At 58.0% G+C, this 14,671-nt stretch overlaps 5 protein-coding genes across 5 annotated transcripts; 2 read left to right on the top strand and 3 right to left on the bottom strand.

Moving 5' to 3' along the window:
* Nucleotides 1-4: 4 nt before the first annotated feature.
* Nucleotides 5-1,672, bottom strand: J7T54_002597 (uncharacterized protein; the record flags this gene model as incomplete). The annotated part of the gene is made up of 1 exon (XM_051509124.1): nucleotides 5-1,672. One exon carries the CDS (start codon nucleotides 1,670-1,672, stop codon nucleotides 5-7), a length of 1,668 nt encoding a protein of 555 aa, XP_051359811.1.
* A 2,749-nt stretch (nucleotides 1,673-4,421) lies between these two features.
* On the bottom strand, nucleotides 4,422-6,299 carry J7T54_002598 (Protein YSC84; the record flags this gene model as incomplete). Its single annotated transcript, XM_051509125.1, has 1 exon — nucleotides 4,422-6,299. One exon carries the CDS (start codon nucleotides 6,297-6,299, stop codon nucleotides 4,422-4,424), a length of 1,878 nt encoding a protein of 625 aa, XP_051359812.1.
* A 1,500-nt stretch (nucleotides 6,300-7,799) lies between these two features.
* On the top strand, nucleotides 7,800-8,576 carry J7T54_002599 (Rhodanese-like domain-containing protein-like protein; the record flags this gene model as incomplete). Its single annotated transcript, XM_051509126.1, has 1 exon — nucleotides 7,800-8,576. The coding sequence occupies one exon, from the start codon at nucleotides 7,800-7,802 to the stop codon at nucleotides 8,574-8,576; it is 777 nt and encodes a 258-aa protein (XP_051359813.1).
* A 191-nt stretch (nucleotides 8,577-8,767) lies between these two features.
* Nucleotides 8,768-10,458, bottom strand: J7T54_002600 (uncharacterized protein; the record flags this gene model as incomplete). The annotated part of the gene is made up of 3 exons (XM_051509127.1): nucleotides 8,768-8,872; nucleotides 8,941-9,011; nucleotides 9,072-10,458. The coding sequence occupies 3 exons, from the start codon at nucleotides 10,456-10,458 to the stop codon at nucleotides 8,768-8,770; spliced, it is 1,563 nt and encodes a 520-aa protein (XP_051359814.1).
* A 2,115-nt stretch (nucleotides 10,459-12,573) lies between these two features.
* On the top strand, nucleotides 12,574-14,305 carry J7T54_002601 (mannosyl-oligosaccharide alpha-1; the record flags this gene model as incomplete). The annotated part of the gene is made up of 2 exons (XM_051509129.1): nucleotides 12,574-14,136; nucleotides 14,186-14,305. The coding sequence occupies 2 exons, from the start codon at nucleotides 12,574-12,576 to the stop codon at nucleotides 14,303-14,305; spliced, it is 1,683 nt and encodes a 560-aa protein (XP_051359815.1).
* Nucleotides 14,306-14,671: the final 366 nt, after the last annotated feature.

The following is a 14,671-nucleotide window of genomic DNA, read 5'->3' on the forward strand; positions in this document are numbered from 1 at the left end:
CCCATCACGATGGAATCCAGACAAGCTCAATGACACCGTCGATGTTGCTCATGGGTTGCCCGTCCTGCTGGACCCAGCGTTCGTCGTCCTTTTTGCGCACGTACGTCTGCAGCACGGACGAATCGGACCGAACCTCGGATTCCTTGAGCTCCCAGGCAATCTTCTTGCCCGTCCCGTGCAGGCTCGGTCGTTGCGGGCCAAAGACAAAGTCGAGGTTCCATCCCTTGTTCTCGGGTGCAGCCCATAGCGTGCCCTCCTGTTGGTAATAGTCCCAGTCAATACCTTCGGGGTAGTGCGCGATCGAGTATCCAGAGATGACCCAGTCGTCGCTGGTCTGGAAGCGCTGCAGGGAGCAGTCCTCTCCACACGTGTGGGCAATCTTGGTGAACTGCCCCGGCTTCGCCGAGTGCCAGCCTCCGCCACGGTAGTGGTGCAGAGACAGGGGCTTGATGCCCCATTCATAGAAGCCGCTGGGGTCGCCGTAGAAGTCGAGCTGCCAGAGATTCCAAACGGACGTCAGGCGTGTGTCCGTGTTCTCGTAGATGCACTTGCGCAGGATAATGTCACCCTGAGGGCCCCAGCCAGAGTCAGATTCGAGGATCTTCTCTGGAGAGATGCAAGTGGCGTAGAGCTCCGTGATACGCTGCGCCATGGGGATGGAGAGGAAGACACCGGCGCCTCCAAAGGCCTGGGAGCCGTGGCGGTCTAGCGCGCCGACATCCTCCGACAAGGTACCAATGTACTTGGGCCGCGTGTGGTCGTGTTTCCCCAGCTCCTCGATCAAGCCGTGCATGCTGGGGAAGAAAGTGTCATCGTCGCATGTGACTAGCCACTTCTTGTTGGGCGTATCACGGTGTGTGTACAACGTGGGTACCAGGTTGAGGTAGCGGACAGCCATCTCCACGGATGAGTCGCTGTGATAGACGTCCACGTCGATACCCACGTCGCCGAGAAGGTTGGCCACCTCCTGTAGCTCCTCGTCGCTGGCATCGAGCAGCATGAGCAGCAGCTTGCCACCGTTCGAGTTTCCGCGGCTGTCCGTCAGCCAGAAGATCCACTCGTTGATTGATGTTGTCTCTGGGTCCATGAACCGGCCGTAGGTAGTGGAAATGCCGAATGTAAAGTCAGAGGCATTGACGGTCGAGGGAAGGCCCGAGCGAGGTACGTCGACCAGTAGAGGTTCTGCGCATTCCTGCTGGCCGTAGTGCTGGCCGAGCTCGACCGTCTTGAACTTGTTGGGAAGGAGGTTCTGATCGTGAAGGCGGGTCATTGACTTGCGCTCGAGGCCGTCCTTGCGCGTGAACTTGACGTATCGCTTCATGTACTGGAACTTGTCCTCAAGCTGGTGGCGCTCCTTGACCTCCCGCAGGTGGTCCATGTCGATGTCGCAATTGGGCACATGGTCGCTCTGGGGCTCGAATTCGGACAATGCTGGATCTTGCGGCGGCGGCATTGGTGTTGACTGGTCAAGAGGTTGTTGCTCAGGGACGGCACCGGCTGACTTGACGCCGGATTGTCGCAGAATCTGTGATCGAACATCGATGGACTGCTCACTGCGGAGCATGAAAATCAGGACGACGAGAAAGGCGACAGACGCTATCAGGGCCCTGGTGCACGAGTTTCGCATGGTGACAACCTTAGTCGTGCCCGGTATCTTCGCTCCCATTATCATCTTGAAAGCCGCCAGCGGGGTCAGATGGGGCCGAGTGAGACAGTGACCAGCCGCCAGGGTGGTCCAAAGCGCCTCGGTGTGGGTGAGCGTCGAGAGGCCAATAGTTAGGCGTTCGCAGCAGGACGACGAGGAGCGCGGGACGACGAAAGTGTTTTCTTGGAGGCCAGCGAAAAGATCAACGAGAGTTGGGAGGTCTGGAGATGCAAGATTTGCCTCGCAATACCCGGATAACCACAATCAATTGTTGTGCGAGCTCCTCGAAGGCTCGAAGCCGGGTCCCGTACGACGGGGGTGACGAGACGAATCGGAAGTTTGGGTGGCAGGAGAAAACGGAAAGAAAGAGAAGAGATAGCCAAGACTTGCGAGAAGAGGGAGTAAATGCCAGTGTTGGGCGCGGTGAGCGTCTGCTAAAGAATGAATGACATGAGTGTTAAGGAGAGAGACGGAGGAAGCTGGAAGAGAACATCAGAGAGGGCCAAGTTGATGATTGCGATGGCCTTTACCCGACTGGGGCAAGTGCAGTCAGTCCTAGCCAGGGGTCGAACTGCTGCATCGACCGCGGCGTAGTGCACTGCTAGTGGCTGGCCTGGACTGGAGCTGCTGCAATCTTTGGTGGGGCTGCCGGTAGGGTTGTGGCCCGGCCGCCGACTGCGATTGACGAAGAAGGCACAGTCCCTGGCGCCTGCCTCCTGGACGGGCCATATTGACGAGCCATAATGGCGACCAGTCTTGCTCCTCAAGGTACAGAGTACGTACTGTTGGTACATTGTATTATCAGGCCACTTGGCATCACCAGTCCCCCATCAGTGGTGAACATTGTTCCAACAGCGATCTACTAGGTGGTGCTCCTGTGCACTTCAAAGATCCAGTCATTCATGCCCCCTCCGCATTGAGCTGCTACATCCAGACAGTGCATGCTCGAGGTGGCCGTGGCACTGGGCCACGCAGTTCGACAATCAGTGGATACAACTCCTGAGCTGTCGGTCGCTCCACTTCCGTGATTTGCATCGCCCAAGCGCCGATTGACAGCGCCGAGTTCTCAACTTCTCGATTCCTACCGACCTGTCGGAGGGGACATTTGACTGCCTGAGACGTCCGCATCGTGGTCCAGTCAAAAGCCAAGTGCCACATGAGCCATGTGTCCTGCTAACACAAGAGCCAAGAGTCCAGATCAGGACTGCCAAGTCCCAATGTTCTACATCGGGGATCTGTCGCGCGTTGAAGCTCAGGCAAGCAGTGGAGTTCAACAAGCCGTGGATGTTCAAGCGCCTGAGACAATGCCGATCACTCCAACAAGTTGCAGCCGGCAGTCTCGTACCAACAAAAGGCACCATGCCGCGCCGTCATGGAGCCGCCGACATCATCGTCGGATCCTTTTCCTTCTACGTAGACTCACTACAAAATGTCGTGGTCGATTCCCAGGCTCGTGGCGGTCAATGCCATTTTTTCGGGCCGTGGCTTCATATTGAAGCCTGTAATCAATAGCCGCTGTGGCACTCCTAGAGTCCAGCCAACCACTCATATTTACAGCCGCGATGCAGCTCCATTCTGGAAGGGTTAGCCTGCATCTGAGTTTGAATAATCATCCCCCCGAGTGAGGCTCTGACGTTCTGATTAATAGGCAAACGGCTGTCGAGCTCGTCCTCGGGACACGAGCACGTCACGTCTCGGCTCTGTGGTTTGTTCAGAACTCTGTAATTAATAGCGATTTGAGCAACAGCTTCGAATTTGATGCGGTTCACTCCGTCCGTCAGGGGCTTCAGCAGCGAAAACCTGAAACAGGTGCGGACTGCACATGTGCCTGGCCAGCACTAGCGCGGACACCAATCGCTGCATGTCTCACAGTTTCAGCCTTTTTCTGTCCAGTCCAGACTCCTGAGTCCTGACAAGCTTTTCCCCACTGCCGAATGCCGGACTTGGCACCTTGGAAGATTGATTGGACCTGGTGCTGGGTGATCAAAGTGGCTGTCCATCGACAAGAGTCGTGGCTTCTGCTCATGAGCTCATCACGGCCGCGTGTCGCTACTATTTTTGCACTGAGAGTACTGTAGTTGTGAGGTGGTGACGACTGCACTGCCACTTCACAGACCAGGAACCAAACTAACCAGCCCGTTGCTCCTTTTGTTCTTATCAGAATCGGAGACACTGTCGCATATACCTGGAGAAGACGCGTGTACAGCTGCTGCCGTGCGAACCGATCGTAGAGCACAGCTCAAGGACAAAATCTAAGGTAAGGCGTGATACAATACTTGACCTTGCCTACCTGCCACTCCCACATCGCTCCCTCGCCAACAACTCGGCCAGTCCACGTCTCGCTGCCCGCGGTCCAGCAGCTGGCGAGATGGTCCGCAAACCGGTGTTCGTCGCCGATCTCTTTTCGCCGCGCACCAGGTTGATGACGTGCTCGCTGCGGTGGACACCGAAAGATCGACTCCCTGCAATTCGTATCAGGCCCATACGTAACAGCTGCGCGTTCCAATCGCCCCACGAACTCGGGACAGGCATGCATGCTGGCTATACGTAGTTGTCTATCCTTGGCTCCAAACATAACGAGATCAAATCAAGGACCCAGCGCGAGAACACGATGAACCGACACAACTCTCAAAATTACGCCTGTAAATGCAAAAACACGGTCATATGATGCAGACACACTCTAGCCGTTGGCCCTGGTGGCTGGCGCTCCCTCGCAACCAACTAAGGACCTTCGGACCACTTTCTTTTTCTCAATCCCATCACCCCCACCCCTCCTCTAAAGGCGACCAAACTTCTCCGGTGCGCACGCCTCAGCTGGGTGCAGAGAATCAACAGGATATGCGGGGGGCAACGGTGCCGACAGGCCATCTGACGACGACGACGATGCTCCGTCGCCCGATACCGTGATACTCGGCTGTTGCTCTGCTGTATCGATAATTAGAGGAGAGATCGTGGCATCAATGGACATGCTTAGTCCATGCCCGCCATCGGCACCCTTGAGCACGTCGCACAGCTTCTGCAGCGCAGCATTGTCCTCCGGTGGCGGCACCTGTCCGCGCAGGATCTCTTCGCATGTCACCACCTTGCCGTAGAACGACGCGTTGGCTGATTTACGCTCCTGGATGACTGTGCCATCGTACCCCACACCTGCATAGAGCCCCCGTGACTTGATATAGGAGAAGATGGGCTGGAACTTCTTGGGTTGAGCCCCGCCCTGCCCACGAATCTCCTTGTCCATCTTGGCGCGAGAACCATTGACTTGTAGGGTCGGGAGGGCGGGAGGGCTATTCAAGGCAGTAGTCGAGTCGTCGGCCAAGGCTGCGTCCTTGCCTTTGCCCTTGTTGTCCACCTTGGTAGCCCAGTCGACCGCGCGGCCGACACCCCAAGGTCCAGCCACGGCGGCGACGTTGCCGCCAATGCTGACTCTCTTGGTCATAAAGTCGGCGAGGGCTTCCTGGGTGTTGATGACGCACACAGAGTCAAAGATGTCCATGCCGGCCACGAAGCCGCCCCCAAACGAATGGAGCTGGATCGCAGACGGAGGACTCCATGATCTGTCGTGCAGGCGCGCCACGAGGATTCCCGACCCAGACGCGAACTTGAACTCGAGGCCGGCGCGGAAGGTGGTGAAGATGGCCAATCCGACGGCCTCGTTGATGATTCTCGTGGGAATGGTCATCATGGCTTGTGGTCTCTTCGGCGTCGAGGCTGTCGTGAGCTGGCCCTCCTCCATTGGCGGCAAGGCTGCCGAGTCGGTCACCTTGACGGGGTCTGCGTAGACACCTTCCTTGCAGAATGTCTTGAGGATGAGGGCCGCCTTGTCGCACTCCTTTTCGAGCGTACCGGGGACGAAGCCGGTTCCTCCAAACTTCTGGGCCAGATTGTTGAATCCTGATGATGTTTTCTGTCCCAGGCTAGCGAACCACTTGCCTCTGGCCGGGGACCCAGCTGGAGAGGGGCTGTCAGTGGATGTCGAACGGGACAGATCAAGACTTGATGAAGACCTCGACATTGTCGCCTGAGGTGCGGGGAGATATGTGGTCGAGGCTGCTAACGCTGGAGCTGGAGGCGGTGGTGGAGGCGGTGGTGGCGGCACAGGAGCAGGCGGTGCGAATGACGCATCTAGGTGGTCCTGATACAGAACCTGGTCGATGGGCAGCTTCTCTGGAGGCGCATGGGTTCTGACTTCAGGCACTGGGTGAGCATGGAGAGGATTGGCGGGGTGACCGTAGTCAGCCTGAGACTGGGCGAATGTGGGAAGACTGTCGCGGTTCACGGGGGTCGGCTGTAATGCCTGGGATGCCGACTGCGCCCGGGGGCGATTTTGGGCTTGACGGCCGGACACGGGTCTTCTGATTCTGGGCGCCTCCCGCGGCGTCGCTGGTCTGATCTCGTCGTCTTGGTGCGGCGTCACCCACCGCGTGGACGAGGGGAGAACAGTTGGCTGAGCGGGCTCGTCGGCTGGTCTGACTGGCAAGTCGTGGCTTCGCCGACCGCGGTGCGCATCTGGATCGTTGAACATGCGCATGGGGATAATCTCGTTGCTCCCAAGCGGGGGTGTAACTGGAGACGGAGGGCTTGGTGTCTGTCGAGGGATGTCATCGTCATCACCATCAGTGGGAGGTGACGGCGGTGCGATAGCTGGGGGTGGCATTCCTGAGGGCCTCCACGCTCCTTTTCTCCGTGAACTTGATGTGATAGCTGAAGATGATGCTGGTGATGGAGGAGTCCACGACGGTTCTGATGGTCTGAAGCCATCGACACCCACGCGTGGTGGTGAGGTTTGTAGGTTGGATTGAGAAGACATGGTGACGGGGCCAGCCCATTCACGATGTTGGTAGAATAATAAAATGAGGAGAATCGAATGGGGAGGGTATCATGCAGGCTCGAGACGCAGAGTCTGGATGGAAGGGATATATACGAGCTGAGAAGACATGGTGCTTGACTGAGGGCTTGCCCCATCCCTCTGCGCATCCTGGCGCTGCACGACTGCATCAGTGGCTACCCTTAACTGTTGAACTGACCAAAGAGCTGGAATTGTGCCGTCTGTGCGGTGTAGATCGCATCGGCAGTCAAAGCTGTATCGGCAGTGCGCGTGCGTTTGCGTGTTCGTGCGCGCGTATTCTCCGTCGTCTGACGGATGAGGTCATGTCAAGTCCCTGGTGGTGAGTCCCTGGGCCTGCCGCCTGGGGCCTGGGGCCTGAAGACCCTGGATTTCCTCTCTGGGCAAGGCGCAAGCTGGAGCGACGCTGACTTGTAGACTTGTTGGACTCCAGGTTCAGGTAGAGTCACTGAACATGAAAGACAGCCTGGATGTCGAAGTACGAGATCGACCTCCATCTCGTGCTCTCACCAGGACGATGCCGCACATCGCCCATGTATCGCTGGTCGTCCGCGACTAAGACGAAGCCTTGGCCTTCTACGTTGGCAAGCTCGGCTTCAGCCTTGTGGCAGACAGGCCTGTTCCAGCCCAGCAGAAGCGCTGGGTGACAATTCGACCCCCGGGCGCCCCTACGAACGCTGCAAGGATTTTACTTGCCCGGGCGGCGACGCCGGAACAAGCAGCAACCATTGGGAACCAAACCGACGGCAGGGTGTTTTTGTTTCTGGAGACAGATGCCTTTGAGCGCGACCATGCTCGCTTCACAGAGTCTGGTGTCGAATGGGCCAGGCCGCCCGTCAAGGAGAGAGAGCTACGGAGCTGTGTCTGTCTTGAAGGATCTGTATGGGAACCAGTGGGATCTGTATCAGCGACATGAATAAGGGCGGGGTATCCGTATGACCTCGTGAGCCTATGAGGTTCTTTGGCTTGCGAGGGTGTCCAAAATGCCCTCAATATCAAAAGGGCGTCGCCCAAAACGCACCGAAGGTGGTCAGTTTTCTTATCGCATATCGATAAGCAGGAGTGTTACACTGAGATTCCTCCGAACTTGAAAGATGATTCATTCCCCAGCCAGCTCCAGCTCCTCGTGAAAGATAAGCCGCCCCTTGCGCCCATTGACGCACCGTTTGTTACCGTTCTGTATTTCGCGCACCTCCTGGCCCTACTCATCGTTACGCGTCAACTGCTGATCTGGGCACGCCGATCACCCACCCCATCGGCCTCTGACACACTCCTCACCGAGTCCTGCGCTGCGCGACAGAAACGCGCGCCATGACGCAGATCACAAAGTCCGACGCCTCGCTCGCCCTGCCACGCATACTGTGCCTTCATGGCGGCGGCACGAGCGCAGACATCTTCATGCTGCAGTGTCGCGGCATCATCAAGCGCCTCGAGAACACGTTCCGCTTTGTCTTTGTGAACGCGCCCTTTCTCAGCAAGCCCCACCCTGCCATTGTGCCGTACTTTGGAGACCATGGCCCCTTCTACCGCTGGCTCCGATGGGATGGCGACCAGCAGCAGGACGAGGACGCAGCCAACAAGGTGCTGAATGAACTCAGCAAGGCGATGCGCGAGGACGAGGGACGCGGGGAGTGGGTTGCCATCCTGGGCTTCTCGCAGGGCGCCAAGATTGCCGCGAGCGTGCTCTGGGCCCAGGAGAAGGTGCCTGGCGGCGAGGGTCCGTTCAAGTTTGGCGTCATCATGGCCGGCAGAGCACCCATCGTGGTGCTGGACCCCGAGGGCAAGATGCCGCACGTGGCGTACACGGCGGACATTGGGCAGATGAGCACCGAGTTCTCCGACTGGGCGCCCAACAATGAGGGCGAGCACGCCCTGAGCATACCGACCCTGCACGTCCACGGGCTCCAGGACCCGTCCGTGGACATGCACCGCAAGATGGCGGACGCCTACTGCAAGGACGGTACGGCGCGGAGCATCGAGTGGGATGGCGGCCATCGCTTGCCCATAATGCCCAAAGACGTAGATGACGTTGCCCAACAGATGCTCGCTCTGGCCAAGCAAACCGGCGTCCTCTCTGATAGCCGGTAGCTTGAATGAGAACGGAATAGCACTCATGTCACGCACACTGTCGAAGCGACGCAAGTTCGACTGGCCCGTTTGCCTTGTTCTGCCATTCGCGCTGTCTTGGTCGTGATACATACAGTCCTATCTGTCATTTTCTCATCGTATTCTTGAGTACTCCGTCCCCCACAGCAAGTCGCAGATTGATCACCCCATTATCAGCTGCGGAACGAAGGTGCCCTGGGCTCCTGAATCTCCGCCATCTTCTCCGGGTTCTTGGTCGGGTCATTCGCATCGTCGCCATCCGCACCCGGGTTGGCCATCTGCTTCGCGTCAGTCTATCTCGGGCGTTTGACCAAAAAAAAAAAAAAAAAAAGGTGCATTGACTCACCTCATACTCAAGTGTCTTGATGAATCTGTAAAAGAGCACGGCCAGAATGGAACCCACAAACGGCCCAACCCCTATTCCCAAACGGTTAGCAAGACGATCCCACAACGCGCTGACTAGGAGACGACACGTACAGTATATCCAGTGCTCAGGATCGAATTGACCGGTCACGACACACGGCCCGAAACTTCTCGCGGGATTCAAGGACCCCCCCGTGAACTGCACACCGACCAGCTCTGAGATGAACAGGGCCAGCCCGATCCCCACGGGCGCGATAAACGTCGCCTTGTGCTTCTCCTTGGCCAGCATGAAGATGGTAAAGACCAGCTCGGCCGTCAGGATGGCCTCGATAAAAACGCCCTGCACGAGCGACGCGCCGCCGCCCAGCGTGGTCCGCACGTTGAACGACTCGGGGAAGAGGTAGCGCACAATGGCCGAGGCGAGTATGGCGCCCGACATCTGCGACACGAGCAGGCAGACACCCCGCGCGATGCTGATGGCGCGGACGAGGATCATGCCGAGCGTGACGGCCGGGTTGAAGAGCCCCCCCGAGATGCGGAAGAAGATCCACACGTTGACCATGAGCGAGAAGCCAAAGCTGAGGGAGATGTACAGCAGCGTGGCGACGTTGAACCCCGTGGCCTCGCCCGTCGTCGTGTTCTCGCCGTCCGAGTTGGAGCCAATGTTGGCCACCTGCGTGCCGGCAAAGGCGAAGAAGAGGAACATGGTGGTCCCGACGACCTCGCCCAGGGAGGCGACAAAGTGGTTCTTGACGGAGCTGTTCATCCACTCGGTCAGCGGGAGGCGCATCACCTCGGCCTTTTCGCGACGCGTCATGTTCTCCCAGGCCAGGTCGGGCCGGCCGCTCATCATCATGTTGCTCGCCATCCAGGAGCCTCTGTGGCCGGGCTGCATGTTCTCCAGGAGCGGACGGGACGCGGGATTGGGCAGTGCCGCTTCCTCATCACCCGTTGCACGACGACGGGCGTCCATCATGTCGCGCGAGACTCGGCGCTCGTCGTATGGTGGCATGTCGTCGTCCGAGTCCCCCGCGTACGCCATGCGTTTGGAGTTCTGGTACCTGTGCCACGAGGGCGGGGGAGGTCGATACGATCGTCGGGGATTGGAGGTATATCGATCAGGGTAGGGCAAGTACTCGCCCCGCCAGTAACGCTCGTAGTCGCGAGCGGTAGGCGGCCCATCGTACCAGTAGCCAGGGTGCTCATAGTCGCCGTCGCCACGGAAGCGGGCTGACTTTTGGGACCGGGAGGCTGAGCCTCCGCCTGCTGGCGCCTGGGTGTCCATCTCGACCGAGGCGCGGTTGTTGACTATGGGGGTCTTGCTGGGAGTCACTGTCGCCATGCGGGACGCTGGTCGCGAGGAGGTGGACGGCCGCAGAGGGATGGGCGCCACGGGTGTGTCCGAGTCGGACGATTTGTGGTGGTCTGATGGGTGCATGTCCTCGGCCCTAGGAGGGACCTCGTCTATGGGCGAGGAGCTGAACGGTGGTTGAAAGGCCATGGTGAATCTGAGGAAGAGGTTGATCGTTACTCAGTATGGTGTTTTTGCGGAATATGGACAGCGACTGCAGGCTAGGCTGAGCTGATCGCTTTATATCCTTTATTATGGGCGCTAGATAGGAGGGCTCACAGCTATATGTACATACAGCTGCCTCTCCCAGGCATCACCAGCAGGCCCTCCCGTTTCCACGGCAAGTGACATCCCAATCGAATGACCCGGCGCGCAATGACGGGTACAAACATCAATGATGAAACAACCAACGCTCCGCCCTGCCGAGAAGAAAGGGTAAGGACTAACCATCACGAGGCCGTTCTCATGCCAACGCCACCGTGAACACCACTCGCAGAACATGGTCTGGCCTGCATCTCTTGGGAGAAGCGATCAATGCAAGACGACGTGTCGTCCCAATTTCCTTGTTCTCGGCCTTGGGCATGACGCACGTCCCGCGGGCTGAGAAAGAAGAGCTACGGCGAGAAGAACCCGCCGATGCGGGCCCTCTGTCGTGATGCGCAGAGAGCTTGCGTCGGAAGCTGCTGGGGAGGACATGTAATATCGTGAGGCGGGCGAGATGTGTGCCAGGATGAGGCCTGTATGTGGGACACACTACTATAAGTCCACGACTCCGCGTGGCATTGAGCGCATGAATTTCGGAAAAGGAACGGGACTGAATCGTTCGTTTTTGGTGGACCTCGAGTTGCTCGGTCAACGCATGATACACAATTAGGGGGGGGGGGGCATGATCACCACGTGCCTCATTTTATTTTAGGCAATTCTGGCCTCAGGACACAAGAACCTCTCTGTCAGACGGTCTGCCGCATTCTGCTTCTCCCCCACAGAACGATCTTACTGCCCTTTCTCTGCGGTTCCGAATGCAGCGCAAGGAGGATTTTATAGTCCTGATCCTCGTTCGACCCGAGATATATCTCGTCCAAGAACTTGCACCAGATATTATCAAAGGCCCAGCTCTCCCTAGCCGCGTAGTTGAGCAGCCACGCCTGCTTCTCCCAACTCTCCCGCATAGGTTGAGACAGCGGCCGATCCGTCTCCCTCGTATCGTCTAGCGAGATGTCCTTGACCCTTTCGGCGACATCAATTTCTGTCTTCTTTGCTTCTTCTTACCACGGCGGGTCAAAACTACTCTGTGCCGGCGCGGCGTAAGCAAACTCTCAGCCAATCACACCAACAACCCACACGTCCTCGTCCTCTACGGCATCGTTGTGCTGAAGCGCCAGCTGGGCCATGTGCACGTCCGCGAGCGAGCTGTACCACTCGTGTGCGGAGGTGTAGCTGTGAGATGGCGATGGTGGAATCCCCACTGGTGCACTGATACGTTTGATAATGTCGTCCACGTTCGCAATCAAAGGACATCCTTCAGGGAGGATAGCTGCAGCAGGATGTTGGCCATCTGGCCGTGGAGAAGCTCCAGCTTCTCCTCGGTGATGTTAGGATCGAGGACGGGCCGCTCACTAATATCGCTCCCACCATGATGAATCTTTTGAAATGTTGAGGTTTGTCAAGGTTGAACTATCACCAGGTTTCTCAAGCACTAAGGCTCAGGACCGAAGGTGGCCGCACCTGGCAGGCGTCTGGTAGTGCCAAGTACCTTAGATAGTGAGTTAAGACTCATGCCTGGAGATGGTGGTCTCGCGAGAATCCACGAAACACGGCAATAGTTGCATACCCGATAATTGCATATACCTCTTCCTGCAAATACGCGTGAAGCGCGGATTGGGGGCCCCACGGTGAGACAAGCCAAGATCAAGTGCCTCCAGGGTCCAGGCCAAGAAGTGCAATGCCAAGCATCCCCCGGAGCCTCAGGGTCCAGACGCCAGATCCTCTGGCGATTTCAAATAGCTTCACTACGGATACATACGTGGGTGTTTATGCGCCACAGGGCCGCGGGCGCCGAACACACAGGTGCCTCACGTCCCCGTCCGCCGCCCCTTTGCTGATAAGACAGGCAAGGTAGGGATCATCATCACCATGCCAGGGATACCGCGTCCCGTGTTCCACTCCCACAACCCGTGCGCGGTCGTTCGAGCGCACAGCTCGACGTCCTCCAGACTCTTCTCACGACTGCCATGAGCCATCGCCAATCAATTGGTACTCCGAACCATGGCGCCTTCGCGACAACGACCACGCTGGACTGTCATCACAGGCGCAGCCCTCGCCGTGCTCCTCCTCTGGTACAACTTCCCTGGCAACGTGACCCGCCGTCAACACATTGCCCCTGTCGATTGGAGTCAGGCGCGACAGTACTACCCTCCAGAAACCATCAAGCCCCTCCCTACCGGTCACCCTCGACGACCAATACCCCCTGTCCAAGCGTCCATGGCATCGTTCCAGCATCCCTCCGCAACCGATCCACGTCGCGACCAAGTACAAAGAGTCTTTGAGCGGAGTTGGAATGCTTACAAGGACGAGGCCTGGGGCCAGGACGAGCTCAACCCTGCGTCTGGTGGCGGCAAAGAAACGTATGGAGGGTGGGCCGCGACCATGGTCGACGCGCTCGATACGCTCTGGATCATGGGCATGAAGGACGAATTCGACAGCGCTGCCGAGTTCATTTTGGACATTAATTTTCGGAACACGACGGCAAGTGCCATCAATCTCTTTGAGATTAACATCCGGCACCTGGGCGGGCTGCTGTCGGCGCACGACCTTAGCGGACGTGCAGACTTGTTGGGGAAAGCCGTAGAACTTGGCGACATGCTCTATATGGCGTTCGATACCCCCAACGGCCTGCCCGGGTTCTGGTTCAACTTTGAGGAGGCGTTGGACGGCACGCAACGTGCCGGCGAAAACGACGCCCCTGCAGCGCCAGCCTCCATGTGTCTCGAGTTCACGAGGCTGTCGCAACTGACAGGCGACGCAAAGTATTTCTCCGCCGCGGATCGCGTGACACGGTTCCTCGCGAGGATACAGCGTGACACGTCTCTGCCTGGTCTGTGGCCTGTCGAGATGGACTTTCGGAACGAGCTCGCGAGTAGCAGTCGTTTCTACAGCATCGGGGCTGGTGCCGACTCGCTGTACGAGTACCTGCCCAAGATGCACGCTCTTCTCGGTGGAGTAGACGAGAAATTCCAGGTGATGTACACTCTGGCCAGCAAACAAATCCAGCAAACCCTGCTGTTCCGACCTATGCTGCCGGACAACGAGGACATCTTGTTCCTTGGCAATGCCCAGACACACGAGTTCAGCCCCGGGGTCACGCGTGATTACCAAAGCCAGCATCTGACATGTTTTGCCGGAGGCATGTTTGGCCTGGGCGGCAAGTTATTTGAGGAGAAGGGCGACCTTGAGCTGGGCGAGCGTCTCGCTCGGGGTTGCGGATGGGCTTATTCGCAATTTCCCTCTGGTGTGATGCCCGAGATGTTTGGTTTCTTCGGCTGCCCGTCTCTGGAGGTCTGTGAATGGGATGAAGAGAGATGGAGGCATCGCACCGACCGGGCGACGCCCAAGGGTTGGCGGCAGATCAAGGACCCTCGGTATCTGTTACGGCCAGAGGCTGTTGAGAGCATTTTTCTGCTCTACCGCATGACAGGCCACGAGGACCTGCGCGATCTCGCGTGGGAGATGTTCCTGGGTATGGTCGGATCCACGGAGACCGAGCTGGCCTACTCGGGGATCGCAAATGTCATGAAGGACAAAGTCACGGAGAAGTTGGACACGATGGATGTACGTCTTGGCGGGATGATGCGCTGGGGGTGTTGCTGACCAACTGCAGAGTTTCTGGATGGCCGAGACGCTCAAGTATTTCTACCTCCTCTTCTCGACGCCCGATACCTTGAGCTTGGACGAATGGGTTCTGAACACGGAGGCGCATCCGTTTCGTCGGCCAGGATGACAGAGGCGGATCATGCTCACCGTCGTCTCCTTTGACCTGGTCGCTGCTGGACAGATGTAGAATAGCGCCGGCTGCAGCTGCCGGACTTTCGGAGGGTGGTGAGGGTCCTCGGCTCCATGATTGCGCCGTGGTCCCTCTCTGCCAAGCTGCGGTGCTCCAGCTGCTTTTCATAATAATGGTTCTTCTGGATTCCCTGAAGAATCTGCCGAGATGCTTACAAACGGAACAGTCTGCGACGCTCCCGAGGCCCCCGTCGTGTACGGATAGCATTGCGTGCGAACGAGCTGGCGTCTCAGTCAAAGTCAATCAACGGCCGCGACCGTGGCGCGGGGCTAAGCATAGCAAACTTGTACTGCAGCCAGCGTC

Source organism: Emericellopsis cladophorae, assembly GCF_022114955.1.
Source record: "Emericellopsis cladophorae strain MUM 19.33 chromosome Unknown NODE_55_length_149150_cov_119_250300, whole genome shotgun sequence".
NCBI lineage: Eukaryota > Fungi > Ascomycota > Sordariomycetes > Hypocreales > Bionectriaceae > Emericellopsis > Emericellopsis cladophorae.